The 21,617-nt window shown below is 40.8% G+C and overlaps 1 protein-coding gene across 1 annotated transcript in view; it reads right to left on the bottom strand.

The window, feature by feature from the left end:
* LOC149409916 (uncharacterized) overlaps positions 1-21,617 on the bottom strand; it is a 51,651-nt gene that overhangs the window by 17,924 nt on the left and 12,110 nt on the right. The window contains exons 6-9 of the mRNA XM_089649203.1: positions 19,493-19,675; positions 17,654-18,264; positions 15,910-16,055; positions 652-15,829 (exon numbers count right to left, since the gene is read on the bottom strand). Coding sequence (XP_089505329.1) covers positions 652-15,829; positions 15,910-16,055; positions 17,654-18,264; positions 19,493-19,675 — 16,118 coding nt within the window. The remainder of the gene's footprint in view (positions 1-651; positions 15,830-15,909; positions 16,056-17,653; positions 18,265-19,492; positions 19,676-21,617) is intronic.

The raw sequence follows: 21,617 nt of genomic DNA on the forward strand, positions 1-21,617 counted from the left end.
CTTTCAGGGGATTGACTAGTAATTAAGTCACCAAACTTTTGCGCTGATTCAAGTTTCCTCAATCAAAAGATCCCTAACCTCACAATTCTCCATATAGAACCAATGTCTAAAAGGGGTGAATAGATTTAACGCATAGAATAAAGCAGAACACAAGAAATGCAATATAGACGCATTACATGATCCAAATATTTGGTCAACTAAGGACGGGTTGTTTCGGAGAATTTGAACAATTCATCAAATTTCAACGTTCATTTTCCAGTTCTGTGAAAGATTTTTTTAAGTTCTGTTTTAATTTCAGTTTTGTCAAGCAACTAGCCTATAATGATATAATAACAGAACTTGAATAGGACTTTCACAGAACCCGAAAATGAACGTTGAAATTTGATGAATTGTTCAAATTCTCCGAAACAACCCGTCCTAAGCCTTACATTTTCAATACAAAACTGTGTTACACCATGATTACGAAATTCAAATTCAAATGGGATGGAGATCTACGATGTCAGGCGAATGTAAGTCAAACAGAGCGCATGCTATAAGGGCTAGAACCAAAAGGTACTACGAAGTCAGCGGCGACATATTTCCATTCAAATTAGCAAGGAAGGCACTACTATTTTTCTTCTTTATTCTATGGTTTAAAAAACTGAAACTCACCTCCAGGGCACATTGGCATCACTGTTCACCTTCAAGCCGTGAGTATCTTCCAAATGCTCCGAGTGACTCATCCCGTAGTTCTGCTGCGAATTCGGAGACGGACTGGCGTCCACCGTCTGCAAGGTGTCATGCTGCAATCCTACTCTGGGCGAGGACTTTATATCATCGTGCACATTCCCATCATTAAGCGTGGCAAACTGCCCATCAAACTGCTTCCTGACGAGCAGCAGATTTTGTGCACCCTCCTGAACGTCTGAAGATATCTTGTCTGGTAGGTTCATGCCAGACATGTTGATAGTCTGGAATGCCTGTCCTAGAGATGTCTTTCCAGCTAGCTGTATCAAAGATCCGAGGCTCGCTGGGTTTTGTACGGAAAATATCTTTCCAGGTTCATTCGGAATTAAGGAATGAACTTGAATCAAGTTGACAGTATGATTCGTTGTGTTTTTGGAGACTTGGATATGTTGTAGTATCTGTTCGGCCCTGTTCTGTATGGCGCTCTGGACAGAATCATCCGTAGTACTGTCAGTTTGTCCGGAGAATATTCCTTCGTCTCCCGAACGGTTTTTCATGTTCAGATCGTCGCTTAGCGCTTCTCTCGAATCGCTGTGTCTCGGTGTGGCTAGACCGTCACTGCCTACTGACATGTTTTCTTCTTTGATTGATTGGACATCCGATGGCTCGGATTTGACCGAGTCTGGGTTAATGAGATCTTGGCCGACCGTAATGTTGGGGCTGTACTCAACGAGTAACTTGGGCTGTTGTATGTTCAGTGCGTTTCCGAGCCAGCTAGTACCATCTTGGTTGTTGGAATTCAAATTGAAGGCTTGAAGATTTTGGACAGTGTTTGCTGGTAGTCTCACTTGTCGCACTTGGCCTGGACGTGTCAGCATAGGTTTGAGACCGGCAGGACTGATGAGACGTTGGAGGAAGAGGGTGTTGGTTGTTCCTCCTTCGCTGTGTGGAACGTTCAGAATTTTTGGGCCTTGGTTGGTTACGATGGTGATTTGTTGGCCTCCCTTCATCATTGACATGGGCAGTAGATAGTTTGCTGGCATCAGGACAGCGGTGGCTTTTCCGCCAGGGCCTGGTCTGGTCATAGCAATGGTTTGTCCGTCGGCAATGATTACGTTTCTCTGCTGTGGCTGTGTTACCACAGGTGGAGGGTTTGATTCCTGTTCTTGTGGGAATACCAGTTTTCTAGCAGCCTTTTGGGGACTGCCTTGAGGCGACTGACTCTCTGGCCCTTGGATGCTGTTTTCGCCGCAATCACCCTGAGACATACCGCAGGAACTGTCTTCCGAGCCCATGGTGTGCCCGGTATCATCGCCCGAAGGACTCATCTCTTGGGAACTTTGTCCTTTCTTTCCTCCGCCTGAACCCTTCTTCCTCTTACCTGAAGTGGATGGATTGGTAGGTGGATTGGATCGCCTTCGCGGTGCCGGCTTATCTTTATCGGGAGAGTTCTCAACTTGCTCTTTATATTCTGCCAGTATATACAGAATCCTTTGGGTGGTTTGTTCGTCTTCCAAAGGTTTCAGAAGATTATTTTGCTTAGGAGCAACAGGGCTGGCTTTGGAGCTGCTAGGAGTCACACTTGAAGGTTTACTAGACTTCGGCTTCATGGATTTAGTACTGGCTTTAGTAGGGGTGCTGGGCTTTGGATGATTTAAAGAGTTAGATAATCCATGAGCTATCTGCAGAGAAGGTGAGTTCTGCTGTCCCATATTCAGAATTGTGGGAGAATCAGAATTAGTATACTGAGAAGCTAGTTTATTAACATAGGTAACATTAACAGTTTGGTTGGGTCCTATTGAATATAAGACTTCTCGTTGGGTGCTCGTCTGTCCAGCCTGTGCGGGTTGTGGAGAAATAACATCGGAATTGTCTACGTTTTGCCTTTGTGGAGATGACTCGGAAAAAGCAGAATTGCTATTGCTTCCCGGTTGAACAGTGCTCCGTTCTTTCACTTGCTCTAGGACCATATCAAATTCTCTCAGTTGTTCAAGAGTGGAAGAGCTTAAATTGGATTCCTGCTGTGGAGGGGCTGTGGGAGGTCTTGGTGGTCTCACAGGAGGTTGGGGGGCCGGAGTAGGTGGCCTTAAAGCTGGAGCAGTCGTCAAAACTAGTTGTTGGTAGACAGCCGGATTGGTTCCCGGAATAACATTTCTCTGGATCTGAAGAACTGGTCTCACCACCCGTGTTCCTGCAACCATTCCAGTTCCCCCTTTACTCAGCATCGGCACCTTGATTCTCATCTGCGTGAGCAACGGATGAGTGCTGACTGTGTTTTGAGGTTGTTCTGCAAACCCCTGGTTGGCATCATCCGATGCAGAGTCAATGTGGCAACTAGAAGAATTAGATTGTACTTGTTCTTGTTGCACCAGCTTGATGACCTGCTGCTGTTCACTCTGCTGCTCTCCTAGACTGCTCTTTTCTTGTGCTTGCTTTTGTATAGCCTGAAGATGGGCTTCGTCCATAATCTCGTTACTGGGAACAGTGATAAGGTTGATAGTCTGGCCTCCTCCGATATTAACAGGGATCTGCCTAGTGTATATAACTCCTCCGTGCATGGTTTGTATATTCATTGGAGTCTTCACTTGTCCCACAATATTTTGAGTTGTTCCAGATTGAGTTTTCCTTATCAAAAGTGGCGGATTACTGAGCTGTCCCATTTGCCCTAAATGTATTGCTGTGGTTAGATCTTGAGCTTGTTGATCATTGGAAGCGGTGCTCACTTGAATTTGGTTGCATTCGGAATCTTTTGGAATGCCGTTATTGTCTTGGAATACAGACTTTCCAAAAGCTTGGTTGAATTTAGGAAGAATGGTGGATCGTTCAGGACTGATAGGGGAGAGTTTAGTGGAAGAATTCTGGATGAATTTGGCATAGTTTTCTTCATATATTGACCTAGACTTGATCTCTTGGGACTGGTCATTCTGCGGAGATTTCTTGACACCAGATTGCATGGGAGATGTGGTGGTCAGGGTGAGGACTCCGGGACTTTCTGTGGTCTTCTGTGCCACAGTGGCAGCAGGTGCTTCAGACTGTATCGGCTGCAATCTCAACACCATCCCTCTATTGTTATGGGTGTTCAATTGGATGGATTTGCCATCGGCAGACTTGCAAAGAAATTGTAGCATCTTTTGGTCACTTCCTTGACTTGTCAGACTGGTGAGGAGGTTAACCCTCTTGAGGAGTTGAGCTGCAGCAGCATTGTTCTTGGCTTGCGATCCCGCATTTAGGATATGTAGTACTTGGTTTCCTCCTTGCTGAGATCCATCCATTAAAGAGAGTCCACCAAACGTACAGGCAGGAGCTTGTCCGGTGAGCACTGTGGAGTTTCCAGCTGTCGTGTTCTTCCCCTGGACAATGTGCAGAAGTTGAGATGCTCCAGAGGTGTTGATCACTGACTGTTGCGAGTTATCCATCAGCAGTCCACTGAAGGAGTTGCCAGGCTGACCAGCTGTCTTCCCTTGAACGATGTGAACGATTTGAGGTCCAGATGAATGCACTATGGAAGAAGTCCCATCTGCCGAAGCTTGGCTTAGAGGAGGTGGTAAAATCTGCGCCAGAGCTTGCTGAAGTGATAGTGCATTGATGGGTGTTCCTTTAGGAAAAGTTGCCATCTGAACTTGTTGGGTTCCCATTCCTCCCATCGGTGGTGGTCTCAATATCTTCTGGGACAGAATATTCACAAGCGTTTGGGCCCTGCTCACTGGTATGTAGTTGGTATTTGTGGTATGAGTTGAATTCATGGATGTTTCTATGGCGTTGGCCAAGTCTTTATGCTCACTCTGCACATCTGATGTTACGTAAGTATGCTGAGTTAGAGGATGAGATGTGAATATCAGTTGCACATTCCCGTCCATTATTTGCCCAGTGCTTGTGGTGGTCAGATTCATTGTGTCCTGAATCGATGCGGTACTTGGGACTACAGAATTTTGCAGAACACTGAAGTTTTTCTCTTCTTCTTTGATTAATGGCGCTTCAATGACTGTATTATTTGCTCCAGCTGTCGGGTTGTTGATTAGGTTGTGATTAGTGAGAGATTCTTCAACGCTAGTATTTTGATTATCTATTTCATTTCGCCCACTGTCAATAGGCTCAATTTGATTGGAGCTGCGTTCTGCAGCATCACTTTGTTGGTTTCCTAATTGTTGCGACTCATCATGTGGCGGGCTCCTGTAATCCGTTGAGTTAATGGCAGCAACATCCAAATTATTTGTTACAGCGTCTAAGTTGTTAGTTGCACCGTCTAGATGGAATTCAGATGCAGTGTTTGACCTGGTGGGAGTGCCAGGCAAGGGACTTCGTTGAGAAGAACTAACTACAGGCAATTGCCCCAACTGGACAACGTTCACCATTGTCACCATAACCTGTGGCCTAATGAAATCGAGGTCTCTCATACCAGGGACTCTAGCAAATATATCATCATCGGGTTTTTTTAGTTTTTGTATTATTTCTGTGAAGTTTGCGTTTTTAGATGCTTTCTTCAATTTGTTATGATTGCCGAGTGGCGACACACCCTTAGCAGCATTCTTAGAGTGTTTCCTGCGTCTCTTGGTGAGCGGTTCTGTTGAAGTAATTCTGTTGAGGTGGTTCTCTAAGTCGGCTTGCATCAGTTGATTGTTCAGCTTCTGGGTCGCTGCAGAGGATTGTTGGTGTTGGTGTTTGGGCAGCCATGAGGGTGGCGAGTCCGACAGCGCTGCCCCGTGGAGCAAGTCACCGGTGTATTCTCTGCCGGACCTAAAGCCAAAACCCTCGTGAAATCCAGAACCCTTCTTCCTCTCCTCCCCGTTCCCATTCAAGTCTCCAAAGTCCACGTTGTTGGAGATGAATTCATCACTTCGAGCCCCCGTATAGTCTCCTTCTGCAAATATTGGGGAGTAAAGCGACTGTCTCGGGTTTTCCTCACCGATATCATATAAAAAATCATTCATATCAAATTCCATATTTTGATTGTCCACGGATACCACATCAAAATCTTCCACAAATGATTTAGGTAGATTGTCTGAGCAGTTCTCCATCATGAGAACTTCTTTCACACTGAGGTTATCATAAATTGGTTTATCAACACATGTAATGTTTTGATCCTGAGATATGGGCAGATTTATGCAAGGTAGCTTACGAGTTGTACCCATAGGGAAACTGAGTTTTCTCTTTCTGACTGTGGTACTAGTTTTTTGGTAGGTTTTAGTTGGATTTATTAATTTTGGACTTTCTTCCTTTTCTTCTTCGAACATTGCTGCTGATGGGTCGGAGTTATCAGAAACAAGTTTCAGGTCTGAATTATCTTCAAATGTTGATTTTCTCTTAGCACAAATATTTCCAAAGGAGCATTCTGTACCACTAAATGATGCTTCTTCTTCTTGTGAAGTTGTCCCAATGTCTCCAACGGAGTCTTTGTTTCTATTTTCATCATCAATATCTGATTCTTCATCACGATCATCAATAAATTCTGCTTTAATCGTAAGTACGGTTACAGCTGATTTAGCCATTTCACTTTTGGGAGTGACCTTAAATGGCAAAGCATTATCTCGTAGATGTTCTATTTCACCAACACTTTTATCTTCTTCTTTATCTAATGTGTGTCCATTTGCTATTGGAATCTCTTCTTTCAGGGACAAAATTGTCTTTTTTCGTTGAATGCTATGATTATTTTCTAGAGAAGTGTCAGCGGTATAAATTTCCTCATCACCGATGGATGATTTTCTCTTAGTGCATATATTTCGAAGTGAGCATTCCACACCACTAAATGATGCTTCTTCTTCTTGTGAAGTTGTCCCAATGTCTCCAACGGAGTCTTTGTTTCTATTTTCATCATCAATATCTGATTCTTCATCACGATCTTCAATAAATTCTGCTTTAATCGTAAGTACGGTTACAGCTGATTTAGCCATTTCACTTTTGGGAGTGACCTTAATTGGCAAAGGATTATCTCGTAGATGTTCTATTTCACCAACACTTTTATATTCTTCTTTATCTAATGTGTGTCCATCAGGTATTTGAATCTCTTCTTTCAGCGATAAAATTGTCTTTTTTCCATGAGTACCATGATTATTTTCTGAGGAAGTGTCAGTGGTACAGATTTCCGCAGCACTGACTCTCCCTTGATCCAAAAAATCATTTGCTTCAGATGATAAAAAATCAACTGTATTCACTTCATCAGAAATTTGGAGTTCTTGACTTGTATCAAATGGTGTTGAAGTTTCCAATAAATCGTGTTTAACAATGGGAACTTCAAAACTGAGTACATCACTGAGATTAGGAACACTTGGTGGTCTAGACAGTATGCTCTTGTCTTCAGCTTTATTGATTGAATCAGAACTTGTATCTTTGTCTGGAGACCTCTCTCTTTCTGAGGAAGTGTCATTGGTATTTTGGTTTTTATAAAAATATTTTTGGCCTGGCATCAAGTCAATTTCCATTTCAAAGTCCATTCGTTCAATGGAATCCGAATCGTCATCATCAGCATTGAATTCAGTGTCTGTAGCAGGTGGGTGATCGCTAACAAACGCTTCAAAAGCAGTAAGAAATGTTGTTTTAGATTTTATAAGCCAGCTTGTATCGGAAGAATCTTGTGGACATCCGTTCTTATCATCATCCGTGTCTGTGCTTGTTTCATTGGAATGGTGAGAGTCACTTGATTCTTGAGAGGTGTTGACTTTATCATTTTCAATATCATCTTTGTTATTATCTATATTCTCCTTGCCATCATCCACATCATCATCATTGTCAGTCTCATTTTTAATGTCCATCTTCCAATCTCTGTCACCTACATCCAAAACTTCCTTATCGATGTAAAGATCTTCTCCATCAAGAGCTTCCATCTTAATTGAATCAACAACTACACTACTTTCTGCATTATTCGTATTCGGCTCTTCTGTATTGATAGAAGAATCCATTGGGTCAATAATTTCAGATTTTATTGTGTCAATAGCCATTTGGCAATCGTCACTTTTAGGAATTGCTTTCATTAAATTGCTTTCATCTGTAGTCTCTGTGTAGTGTAGTTTCTGTGTCATATTTTCATTTTCACTAGGAGAACCTGTGTTCAAATTATTTGAAGGAATAATCATTGCGTTGATATCAGCATCAGTAATGGCTGCTTCAATTTTACTGGATGCATCTAAATTTGGGCTAGTGATGGTTGAATCTACCTCATCATTTATTTTTAATTCAACTGGTTCAGTAATCTCGTTAACGTCAATGTTTGGTTCAGTATTCATCACACAACCATCAGAATCGGCATTTACTTTTTTATCATCGTCAGTAACGGATTCCATATCTAAATTAACATCATCTGTCTCAACTTGAATTTCACCTTCAATTTTCACAATGCTCACAGATGATTTGACCATTTTCCAATTCATTCTCATTTCAACTACGGATATATTCTTCACGATATTGGTAGAGGGTTCAGGCTCCATCTGTGGTTCGGCTTCAGCAACATCAGGGGACAAAGGGTAATCAACCAAACTTCGATATTTGGCAACCACAATATCTTCTTCAACTTTACTATTAGGTTGTCCAACAACCGGGGAGGATTCTTCATCAACGATTTTTACTTTTTCTGGTAGTGGTGAAATGCCAACGATTTCTTTTACTGGTATATCTGAATCTGACGTATCAGTCAATATCTTGTCATGTTCTATGTCTATTATTGTTGGTTCACTACCATTATTACACAATGCCTCGTCTAAATTATCACTATTGGCTTGAGAAACTGTTTTAATAATTGTATCAGATTCAGTAGGATCAAGAGCCAGCTGTTCATCATCAGAATCACTAATGACTATTAAGCCATCCACACTCCGCCTCAACGTCACTTCTTTAGATATGTGACCATTCTCGCAAATGGCAACTTTCTCTTCAGGTATAGAATTCTTAACATTTCCAGTCTTTGTGTATGAATTTACATCCAGATTTTCTTCAGTCTTTTTCATTTCAGTTGTTTTAAGTTCATCAATTAGATCATTTTTTATCTTCTTATTTGGTAGGGATTCGTCTGTGTTGATGTTTAAATTATCTTCAAATTCAACTGGTAAGTCTCTCTTCATGTTGGATTGTTTTCTTTTAGATGTGTTGGCAACCTCTTCCCTCTTCCCTTGGAGACTATTGGAGGTATGACTTTTGTTAATCTGCTGGCCTACTTTTGACTCTTGGATCTGTAATGTTGGCAAATCTTGCCTAACAATTTGGACACAACATATCATTTTGAGTTTAGTTTGGTCGTCGAGTGGAACATCATCCACTCGGATCAAATTATGGTTCTCTGATACAACTAAAAACGGAGGAAGTGCATCACTGGTCAACTTTCTTCGCAGTCTATAGTCGTGGAGAGGTATTGATGAATTTTTTTTTGTGTCTTTTACAACAGTTATATAGGACAGTCCGCTAATGGGAATGATTTCAGGAATATCTTCATAATTGTTGTCTAACCCTAGTGGGTCATTGGGTTTGAAAAGCTCAATTTCGTCATCGGACACTAAATCAATGATTTCATCAACATCTGGTTTCTTTTCCAAATCTACCAAATCCTTGTTAAATTTGATCTCTGATTTGTCAATATCATCTGCATTAAATTTGACAACATTGTTGAACAGAGATTTAAGGTTTTCATCTTGCATATTGTAACTCGATGTAATTAATGGTTTCTGATTACATTTCACCGGTTCCAAGACTTTTGATGCTAATATAAGTCTTGAAGTACTCGGTACAGGTTGTGATGGTTTGACAACATTCAATACATTCAGTGGAATGGATTTTGACAATGGACCTGGTTTAAAATTTGATTTCAAAGTTTTTGGTGATAAAGAATTTGCTGTTGACACCGATTCTGTTGCTTTTAGTGGTAAAGATTTTGCCGTTGTGACCGATTCTGTTGCTTTTAGTGGTAAAGATTTTGCTGTTGTGACCGATTTTGTTGCTTTTAGTGGTAAAGATTTTGCTGTGGTGACTGATTCTGTTGCTTTTAGTGGTATGGATTTTGCTGTTTTGACTGATTCTGTTGCTTTTGGTGGTAAAGATTTTGCTGTTGTGACCAGTTCTGTTGTTTTGGGTGGTAAAGATTTTGCTGTTGTGACCAGTTCTGTTGTTTTGGGTGGTAAAGATTTTGCAGTTGGGACCGATTCTGTTGCTTTTGGTGGTAAAGATTTGGCTGTTTTGACCAGTTCTGTTGTTTTGGGTGGTAAAGATTTTGCAGTTGGGACCGATTCTGTTGCTTTTGGTGGTAAAGATTTGGCTGTTTTGACCAGTTCTGTTGCTTTTGGTGGTAAAGATTTGACTGTTTTGACCAGTTCTGTTGCTTTTGGTGGTAAAAATTTTGCTGTTGTGACCGATTCTGTTTCTTTTGATGGTAAAGATTTTGCTGTCGTGACCGGTACCAACTTTTTCTTAGGAAAACATTTTGACAACCGCTCCGGTTTAGAAGTTAGTAATGGTTTTGAAGTGACTGCATGCACGGTGTCTGATAAAGGTCCAGATATCAAAGCGTTCACAGATGTTTCATTGCCATCATTCATAAATATGTTATCTGAATCATCATTCAATTCCATTTCATCAACCGAAAATTGACTTAGTTCAATGTTGATTTCTTGAACAGCCTTTGAATTGATTGAAGAACTCTCTTGGGATTTCACCTCGCTTTCATTTTCCTTGTGAGCATCTGTTGAATTTAATTTATTTGCATTCCATCTTGTAAGTGAAACTCTTGCAACCATATTAAGTTTAGTATCAGGAATTTCAGAGTTTGGATTAATAGTATCTTTCACAGTCTCTGCCTCTATTGTTACAGCCTCTTCAACAGAATTATATGAATCACTGTCTTCCAGGAGTATTATTTTAGAGTAATTCAGAGATTTTTGACCATTCAAAACATTATCATCGACACCATCTTTAGATGAACTAGTTGAATCTTTTATGGCAGAATTAGACAACTTCAATTCTTCGCTTGGTATCTCCACTTTAATAACAGTTTTTTCCATCAAATCTGTATTTTCAGCCACGTTTTCTTTAGAAGTGTGATCTGATTTGTCAGCTACTGTCTTTGGTTTTATTTCTAAAATAGAAACATATTTCGGTACTTGTTCCGAAATCTTACTTGAATTTGTCAGAACACCAACTGAGGATGAATTTGGGTTTGGTGAATGAATGCACATTTCTCTCTCATCTATTACATTATCCAGATCTTTTACAGTTGCATCAGATGCATTTGAAAGATCGGAGGGGACTGGGTCTTGGGTCGTCGTTAATCTAGAACCGTCCATATGAATTAAAGTTTCAGGAACTCTTAGTTCCTCTGGTGGCGTTGGTGCAATTCTCGCCAGTTTTAACTGATCTGATTCATTCTGTGCTCCTGATTCAGTTGAAATGAATGTTAAAGTCATTTCAGGTGTTGGTAGTTCAGGAATATGATTCAAATCTTTGGAATTAATTACAGAATCTATTCCAGTGTTCATTTTTGACTCGCCATTGTATATACCAGCAACGGCGATATTTTTTGGATCTGCCACAGATAGTGAATTACTATTAAGCAGAGAAATATCATTGACATTGGCAAAATCGCAATCTTTCGGTTTTGAAATGGTTTTGGGAGGAATATCAAGCAGAGGTATTTCATTAACGATTTTTAAGTCTTCAATTGCTTCTTCACTTATTTGCATTTCTAGAGGTGGAATTTCTATCGTAACAGCCTTGTCATCTTCAATTGGGATATCGGGAGGTGAAGTGCAATCAGAAACAAGTGCTGGTTTTTGATTGACATCCGGCACATCCGTATCGGTGAGTACTTCATCGGTTTCATCAGAATCCAATTGAGAAAGATTTTCCATCATGTCGTCCGGCCAGTTTTGGACTTCTGTATTTACTGGAATTTCTTGGGACTTATGTAGACCATCCAGCAGAATGTCAGCTCTTTCACTACCGGTTATTTGAACAGGAATAGGTTTGTTTGTGACGGAACAGAGATCACCTTCGATAATTTCCATCAGGTCGGAAATGTCTATGTTTTGTTCTACGGGCACGGCCGAACAATGTTCCACCGTCTTTTGATCGTTTTTAAGACTACTCCGTTCTGTTTGGATTTGTTCATTATTATCGACACTAGAGGGATCATTGAGGCATGGATTTGGTTCAACAAATTGACTATTATTAATACTGATGTGGCCACTGAGGAGTACATTGAGGAGTGCGTTCTTCGCCACAACTTCGGTGTTAGTTGATATCTTCTTCGGTGAAGAATCAACAGAGGCGGTGGGGACTTTGAAAATTGTACTAAAGCATTCCGAGGGAGCTTTTTCCAGAATATTAAAATCAAAAGCTGGGATTGCAGATTTTGTGTCAGTGCCACTAACTTCTTCCGATTTCTTGGAGAAGGTACTAAAGCTGGGCAGCGGTTGATGGGTGATATTGACATCTGACAAGTTTTTAACGTGTCTCAGCCCCCATTGAAGAGGTGTCCATGGTTCTTTAGGCGCTTCCACAGGTTTTTCCGGCCAAGAGCTAGCACCTCCAAATGATCTAGATAATGGTTTGAGACTCATCTGAGGGCTGTATTGAATCTTGGTTGGTAATGATTTGTTGGAATCGCAAGACTTATTTCCCACGTGTGGAAAAGATTTAGCATTCTTCTTGGGACTGATTCTTTTCCGCTGTGGTTTGATAGCTGTTTCGGTGGTGGTTTTATCAGTGCTTTTCGTGGGGTGCTTTATAATGAGGTTATTATTTCCAGATATCCTGGAGATGGCCACCTGCAAATTGTTATTGTCTTTCAGTGTCGTTTCGCTTGCACACTTCTTCACAATCTCCGCAAACTTATCTATCATATTGTTTGTGCTGCTTGGGTCAAAACCTCTATTAATAGGAATCGGGGTCATGGTTTTAGTTGGTGGTACCTTTCCTTGTGGTTTTTGTGGCGCCATTCTGAGAGCAATGGAATTATCGTCGCTTGAAACTTGATTTTGCATTAATGAAATATCCAAAGCCTTCAACGCCTGTTGCTTCTTCATGATGGTGCAATGGTTTTTTCTTGCATAAGTCTGGAGTACTGAGGAATCCATCTTTTTGGCTTCCCTTTTGATGGGAGTACTACTTGACATCTGACTGTTACAAAAACTTGCATCCAGCATATTGAGACTCTCCTGGATAGGAATATTAAGCACTTTGATTTGGTTTGGTTCCACTTTCACCACAGGATTTTGAATTTCTTTACTCACTGGTGGTTTTACTTGAATGCTTAGGAAAACTTCTTTGACTATGGTTGAATCGAGAGTGCTGCTCTTTTGGATGGCCTGTTGCAGTATTGCCGCATTTCCAATTTTGATGGGAGAGAATTTGACAGGTTCTGGAACTTTGTCTACTTGATCAACAGATGGTTGTGAAGCATCTTTAACTGATGGAGTTGGTTTTCCCTTGACGCTGTTTTCGCCAGAGCCGGCATTGACCATAGCCTGCATTTCTGACAGAAATGTCGTATACGGTGAAGTTTTCACTTTTTGCTCCAAACTTGAAGACTGAACTTGATTCTTTTGCGCTTCCTTCAAGACGTTCATAGCTCTCTCAACATTGATTTTGGTTTGTTGCAATTCTTTATTTAGCTCTGGTATAGAAAGTTGAGATAATTGAGTGCCACCCTTGATGACTGTCTTCTGATCAATGTTGGGTTCCGCAGATACTTTGACGCTGTTGTCCACTTTGGATTGAAGTGACGGGGTGGGTTTGGGTAATGGTTGCGTTTGGCATTTTTGAATTTGCATATCTGAAATCCTGTTCAGTTTTTGCAACAGAGCATTGGTCGCAGCTGGATCTATGGAAGCAACCTCCGACTGACCGGGTGTTTTCACCAATTTCTTTATTACTTGCTTTTTTATAATTGAATCTTTCAAATCCTTTCCAGTTTCAATTTTAATGGGCAGCATCGGAAAGGTTTCGTGCGTTTGCGCCTTCAATACGGGTGCTTTCTGCATTTGTGGTGCTCGCTTACAGGCTGGTGTCGCTTTGTTTTCAGTCTTTACTTGGACGGGGAAGTGTTCTACGGATTCTAGATAAGCATTTCTGAGATTGTTGTTTAGGTTAGTTCTAGGCGACGGTGGTAGCGGTGGGCCGGCTTTCTTCTCCACACTTCTCTTGGTTGTTGGTTGATTTGCATCAAGAGGTGGAACTTCCACATAGATGAACTTATTCAGAGTGGGCATTGGGACTTGCGTAGGAGTTGGGGCCTTGGAGGTAGTCTTCTCGTACAAAATGCTCTCAGGTAATTTTTCAACATACTTGAGGAAGTCAGCAACATTGACCGGTTCCTTTTTATTGTCAAATTGTGCCGGTATATTGTACTGATCCAAAGCTAAGTTAGTATTTTTAATTACTCCTATTGCCTTAGCTCTACTCTTCGGTGGGCGTTTCTTATCTTTGACCTTTTGCAGCTGTTGGATAGACTGCTGTACCGACTTGTTAATTGAGCTGATGACACTCATACCCCTGCTGATCTGGGCGGACTGTTTGGAAACCAGGTCCAGGTCGGAATGGTATCTGTCTGTGACAGGGAAACCAATCACGTTAGTAGCATGTTTGGGTTTGTAGACTTTGATCTCAGTCTGAGGTAGCATTTGGCGGATCTCTCCCATTCTGTCTTCAGAAGGTTTTAAGGATACTTTTTGGCTTGGGGGAGTGATCAAAGAAGTGCTTAGAGGGGTTATAATAATTTGACTTGTTTTCTGTACCAAATTAGGAGATAAGGTATATGAATTTGTTTGCTGTCCAACACGATTGACAGTTAAATCTTTAATAACAAGTGCTGGTTTTTGTTTCAAAAGTCGACTTAATTGAGTCGTTAACGGAGGAGTATTTGAAATCTGTCCTGTTGCATTGGTTTTTGACAAATTTTTAAATGTGCTCGGTGAAGCCGTACTTGGTAAAGCCGTGTTTGGTGAAGCTGTTCTTGGTGAAGCTGTTCTTGGTGAAGCGGTGCTTTGTGATGTCAAGCTTGGAGAAACCATGCTAGGTGTAGCCTTACTAGGCACAGCCGCGTTTGGCAGAGCCGAGCTTAGAGAAGCCACGCTTGACAGAGCCGAATTTGGATTGTGTTTTCTGAAGGCGAGCAGACTGGACATGGCCGCAGGTTTTTCTTTGTTCTGCGGCAGTACCGCTTCACTTTTAACAGTTTTATTTTCCAACAACTCGGCAATGACGTTATTTCTGATTATCTCCTCTTCGCCATCAGCCAAATCGTATCTCCTATAAGTGTTATCCTGCAAGAGTAGATTCCTATCGTCTCTTTGTGTCTTGGGTGCAGTCCTAGCAAAAGTCTTAGGTTGCGGTGGTGCTGTTTTGCTGGGAGCAATTACGATGGGAGGATTAATAGTTGTGGGTCGTTTGATGCAAGATTTTGGATTCTCGGCAGGTTTAATGCCTAGCTCCAGTTCAAACTTTTGATTTCTCCAAGCTTCAAACTTCTCCATTTGCTGTCGATAGAGTGACAAGTGGCTGCCTGCCGGTTTGGCTCTAGCTGGAGGGTTTGAAGGTCCAGGGGCGGGTGACGGGGTGTTCAAGTGAGGTCTGACAACATTCACAGGAGAAGCAGGCACTACACATTGTTTCAAAGTCTTAGGCATCAACCGACTGTTGTAGAAGGTAGACAAGTAGGTGTTCCTGGGAATGTTTAGCTGCTGGACAACATTGACAGGCTTAAAAGGAGCGCTCGTTGTTTGCGTTTGACTGCATGAAGGCCTTGTGACGTTAGTTGGTAAATCAGTCTCTGAGGCCATGACGTGAAAGTCATCTTGGACAATTTCGCATTCTATTAATTCCGCCTTTATTACCTTTTTATGTTTTCCTTTGCCTTTGCTGCATGTCTTAAGTTCTTTAGGGACCTTTGGTTTTTTTGGGATCTTGTCTTCTTTTGGTTTCTTTTCTTTTTTGGGCTGTTTGACCTTGGGTGTTATTTTTACTGTCTCTGTTCCTGTCTCGTTCTCAGAGCCCGAAGGAGTCTGCTTCTTGGTAGGCTTTTTCTTGACCTTTTTGGTTTCCTTTTTGGATTCTTCCTCAGGCTTCTCTCCCTCGGCCTTCTCCGCTAGACTTGCCCTCACAGCTTTCTGAATTACTTCTTCTTCCTCATCTTCCCAGTAATCTTCATCTTCCTCCATCTCCTCCTCCTCTAGCTCCAGATGGTGCTCATATCCTGGGGAGAAAAGGATAAGAATTCAATACAAGAAGAGCAAGGGTGAGATAATCTTTACCAAGTAAGTAGGTAATTCTTACCCTTCTCGATACCGTGGTAGATGTCTTGAACTTGCGGATCCTGGTGCTCATACTGGCTGTAGTCCAGGCGGACAAACTTCAGCTCCCGGGTCACCTTCTTGGTGCCGTCCTTCATGTAGGACAGGCAGTGGCGAGACAGGTCCTTCCTGCAAACACACAAAGAAGATGAGGATGGAGGATTCATACACAACATGGGTATTAATTCACTAATGTGTGTCGTACACACTCGCACCACGTGCTAGTTGCAAACCAAAGTGCTGCCATCTATAATTTTTACTGTTTTACATCTATTATTAGGACTGTTGAAGTTTTCATAAAATATTATATTAGGTGAAATTCTGTGTTGGTATGGTGTTCCTCTTTGATAATATCATTGGATATGGAGAATTCGTCTTCGGGTCTCAGTTATTTCTCAGTTTAAATGCATTTCTTTGGATGACAAAAGATTCCTCCAATGGATTTCCCTGTTTCAAGTTTTTTTAAGTATGTACAATATAACCTTGTTAATAAATAAACAAATTCCCATGTAATTCGAAATTTTAAGAAAAAACACAAAAAATCTAGTTCTTTGGCTGCCCCTTCGAATTCGGGTAGTATCTTTGGAGTAAATTCGTAACAATACGAATTATTCCCTTGTAAATCGAATTTTCGCAGCCAATTACCGCCAGTCGGCCCTTCAAATTCAGTTTTTCAAAGTAAATTCGTAAAAATACCATAAATTTCCGTGTAAATCAAATTTTCGCTGCCAATTACTGTCGCGGCCGGCCCTTTAAATTTGGATATTTGACAGAAATTCGTAAAATATATTTCCGCGTAATTTCGGACCGATTTCCATCGCAGCCGGCCTTTTAAACTCATATATTCTAATTAAATTCGTAAAAATACGATGTATTTCCGCGTAAATTGAAATTTCGAGGTTTCGAGGTATCGAGGTCGCGGCCGACCCTTTGAATTCAGATATTTGGTATAAATTCGTAAAACTACGACATATTTCGAAATGAATTTTCTCGACCCTTCAAACTTGGATATTCGAAATAAATGACATTAAAAACGACAGTAAATCGATTCAGATTTACAAAATACTAATAATACTAATTGGGACGATGTATAACCACGTAAAAATATTTTTTTCGGCGTTTTACCATCACGGCTGTCTTTAAAAATTCAGATTTACGAAATTTTATAATTCGAATTACACAAACATAATTTTGTGTGCGGACAAAAATAAAATTCGTATTACGAAATAACAAATTTCCAATTAAAAAACTGTTTAGTATGAATAAAAATCCATGGGGATATATTTTTGGCAAAAATTTGGAATTAACGGGGTTCTACTGTACACCGCAAAAGAGTCCAAACCGATCCAGTGTGACTATGGCATCCCAATCAAGGTAGAATGTTGTTAGGCTGAAGGTAGAGGGGAAGAGGAAGGTAGGGAAGAAAATAGCTAATTCGATCTGATCACAAAAACACGGCTTAAACCATTTCAAGCAATGTTTCTATTATAAATGTGGTCATTCACCAGGGCGATACTGAGAATATCTACCTCTCTGTATCATGCTGCAAATAGACTATATTAATGAAATGTGAAATAACACATATTAATGTACAGAAAAAGCAATCAAAGCAAAGTTAGGCAACCACATTCAATAGGTAGCCACGATTTCCTACACGTTATTCGTAGTTGCTCACAACATAAGGAAATAATAGCCACTTAAAATTTCAGCACTATAAAAAGACTCACCAGCTGAGTTCCCAAGTCAACATCTTCAATCGGGGTCCACTAAGCAGCACCGCCAAATCTCTGCACACGTCCGAAGACAGCCCCAAGCCCTCCCCATCGAGCACGGCTCCCGACACCAGTCTCTGAGCGAGACCATACCCATCACAAACACCCTCGTCCGAGGAACCAATATCACTATTGTCTTTCTTCAAACTACCGGGAGAATTTGTAACACCATCGAGCCTATTACTATTTAAACGCTCTTGATTATTTGTATTCTCGCTCTTTTTCTCGAGCCTTTTATTAGCGTTATTATCGCTTTCACTGCCTCTATCTTCCGGTTCTTGGAATTTGATGGTCTTGCTCATGAGGTGAGAGCATTCCTCGACGCGTTGGTAGCATTGCTGGGACGGGTTGAGCGAGAAGGCGGTGAGGACGCACTCTGAGCTGACGCTGCAGTTGCTGGCGAGGAAGTCGGCCAGGTTGAGAAACCAGCCGGCGAGGAGGTGAGTGGTGGCCGTGGCAGCAGCACTTTCTTCGCCACTGAGTTTCTGGCGCTCCAGTTCATTCATGCCGGTGGTGAGGGCGCGGATGTAGAGCTCGCAGACGAAGGCACGCTGAGTTTCGCCAAACTGAAAACAAACCAAAGATGTTACAATAATTGAAACAACCAACAAACCATTGGGACTGCAAACTGTTGAAATGCACAACAATTTTTTTATTATTTTACAAGCAATAATTATTCGCCTGAAACACTCATCCACATTGAAAAATCTCCTGATAAAAGATACATGACGCCAACGGGACTCGAACCCGTGTCCCTTCGATTTCCGGTCGACAGCTCTGACCACTGAGCTATGGCGGCTTATTTCCTACCCGCGAAATTATTCAATATATACTAGTGTTTCATTCAACAATTACTGCTTGTTACATTTTTCACCTGAAAACAACCAACTTTATTTTATATGAGAAAGGCATTGTAAGTCTACATTTTTAGGTGAAATACTTGAACTTGTCAAATATTAATTATTATTTTTTTTAAACTAATGATTTTAAGACAAGATTTTTTTTTATGCATAGCACAAAGGGTAACAATTATTTTACAAGCAATAATTATTCGCCTGAAACACTCAACACGCGAATAATTATTGCTTGTAAAATAATTGTTACCCTTTGTGCTATGCATAAAAAAAATTGTCTTAAAAACATTAGTTTACCAAAAAAATAATAAACAATTTTTTTTTTTTATGCAACTGTATATGCATGATTGAAGCTTAGGTAGTAATGTTCTGTGCACAACTCACTGTGAGAACCTGTGCGGAGGAGGTCGCATGGGTGTTATTCTGCCGTCATAGGTGGAAACACAATATCCTCCTTGGGAGTCTCCACTGTAGTTCCACCCATGGTGGCAGTATTTTTCCTTTATTTAAGTTAGAAGTTAGAAGCTGTGTTGACAATCCAAGGTTCTTTTTCTTCGTATGGCGGAGAAAGTTGGTGGAGGTTAAAGTGAAATACTGAGATTATTCAGCCAGCCGCCGGCTAAGGAAGGCACTCGATTCAGCACTGATATGCCCTAGGAAAACTGGTGAAGGGAACATTCTTCTACGTTATGTTGGTATTCGTCCCCATTTACACAATTCAAGTCCTTTAGACTTCATTTGTGCATCACAGAGCTACTGTGATTGCGCCGGATATGGTTTGGCGAGGGCGAGAATCCCAACAGTTTAATAATTGGATCCACAACAAGGTGGAGCCTGAGTCAGGTAGTAGGATAATAAACAAAAGCATGTGTCAGAGCATGAGTCACCCAATGACAACCCCAATGAGATAGCGCGATAGCTGAGTCTGTTTGACTGTTACCTGGTGCTGGACCGCCCGGCAGACCGTGTATATGTGCATGGCCGTCTCGGCCGGCTGCAGCAGCTTCCTGAGCATGGCCGGCAGTCTGTCAGGCCGCGAGGAGTACAGGGAGGTCAGCTGGGAGGCCAGCGCCGTCAGCTGGTTTCCTTGGATCGGCCGCACTAGACAAGCGGCGACCATGACCTTAAAAGACAAAATAATTTTATTAAAATATCTCATTACTGCACTGAACAGAACCCCTGTAAAGTGATCAAATGTAGCATGGGAGTGACCCAGGGCAAAGGTGTTGGTTACCCAATAAATGGTTTCAGGGATGGCAGTACCCATACAAAAAATTTGGGATTCTTTGAGTACTGAACAAAGTTGATCTCATTTGTTCCTTCAAAATTATTAATGCTTGATTCACCTACTTTACTACAACTCATCCCTGTCAATATTCTAATTCGATAACATATTTAATCAGGAAAGCCTTCCTTTAACTAACACTGGACCGGATGTTAAAAATATAAAAAACATAAGTGCTAATAGAATGTTTTTCAAAAATGGAGTACATTTGTCGCAAAAGATATGGATCTAACAGAGTACAGAGACGATTTTCCAAATATTCCACAAGAGTTTTTAAAGACCAGCAATATGAAGTTAGTCTCAAGGAACTAAGATTACCAAAGTTAAAAGAAATGGGTTTCAATATTTTATCTGGACATTAAATATTAATAACAAAACACCTTTTGCATCCAATCCTAGGAAATACATTCTTGCAAATAGAGTAGTGGATGACGGAACAAACTTCCACAACATGTCATCCAATCTACTAATATGAACCAATTTAAAGCTCGAAAAACCATGTATGATCGTGTGAGAAATGTGGAGATGCGCAAAGAGTGCCAGGCTAATATAAGCGTAATGAGTAAGATTACGAAAGGACGCTTAGATGGTTTGGGCATGTAGAGCGAATGAGCAAAGAAAGGAGTGTTAGGAGAATATATGATGCGAATGGTAGCAGAAGTCGAGGACGTCCAACATGGCACGATGACAAGTGAATCAAATACTCGAGTCCGGCCATGTCAAGAGTCAGAATAATAGAAAAGTATGTATGAGACGATATATGAATGTGAATGAGGCAAGAAGTGTGTGCCAAGACCTAGTTGTTTGGCGGTCCATCCTCTCTGCCTACCCCTGCGGTAAACGGCATGATTAAAGCATTACTGTTACTCATTGTGAAATCAAATATGAGCGCATCAGCAGGATGATGCCTGCTCCTTAAATAATAATATTCCCTGACCTGCTTTTCCTCAACCAACTATGGTTGAGCTATTTCAACTAATAGGGAATTCTCGTGCATTTTGTAAATAATTTATTTCAATAAAGATAATTATTTTATTATGTGCCTCTTTTTTTTCTTTTTTTTTAAATGCATTTTCAATTTTTTGTAGTTGTTTTAAAAATTGCGTGCTATTTCGGCTCTGAAAACGATCATGCGCCATTTTGACCGCTACGTCACACCTTTGCCGCTGCCGCCGCCATCGGTTTGCAGGATCTACTCGGGCCGGTCAACAGTGACGTCATCGTTCGCCCTTGAACGCTTGATCAATCACCGGGCGTTTTTAGCTGCATTGAAATATTTCGTTCGCGCCTGTTTTTAAAGTCATTATAACTTTAATAAATGATTTTTGAAAATTATAAAAACTATTTATTCTTGTGTCTGAAGTGTTTCTACATGTGAATAATTAATAATAAGTGATTTTTTGGTGTGAAGAGAATTCCCTATTATGGATACTATTCACCATTGTCCAGAATGTCCAGACCTTAATTTTTTTGTCTGTCACTAAGCAAGTGATGAAATATTATAATTATTATAACTTTTAGTGAGGTCTTGTCTTGAAACTTGAATCTTCTTATGATTATCTCTGTGTTTTGTCTTTGCTTTCATATACCATACTTTCTTTCAAGGGGCTTTGCTTTCACATCACATCTCAATCATGTATAAAGATGCATTAAGGGGATGACAGATTACACTATAAGTTCAAAGCTTTTTATATAACTCCATACAATCCCATACAGACCCGTCACACCTAAAATGATGATGTGTTAAGTGGGAGCGTGGCGACGATATGCGCCGTGATCT

This window comes from Hesperophylax consimilis, chromosome 29, assembly GCF_061612785.1.
Source record: "Hesperophylax consimilis isolate HC1 chromosome 29, BYU_Hcon_1.0, whole genome shotgun sequence".
Lineage (NCBI taxonomy): Eukaryota > Metazoa > Arthropoda > Insecta > Trichoptera > Limnephilidae > Hesperophylax > Hesperophylax consimilis.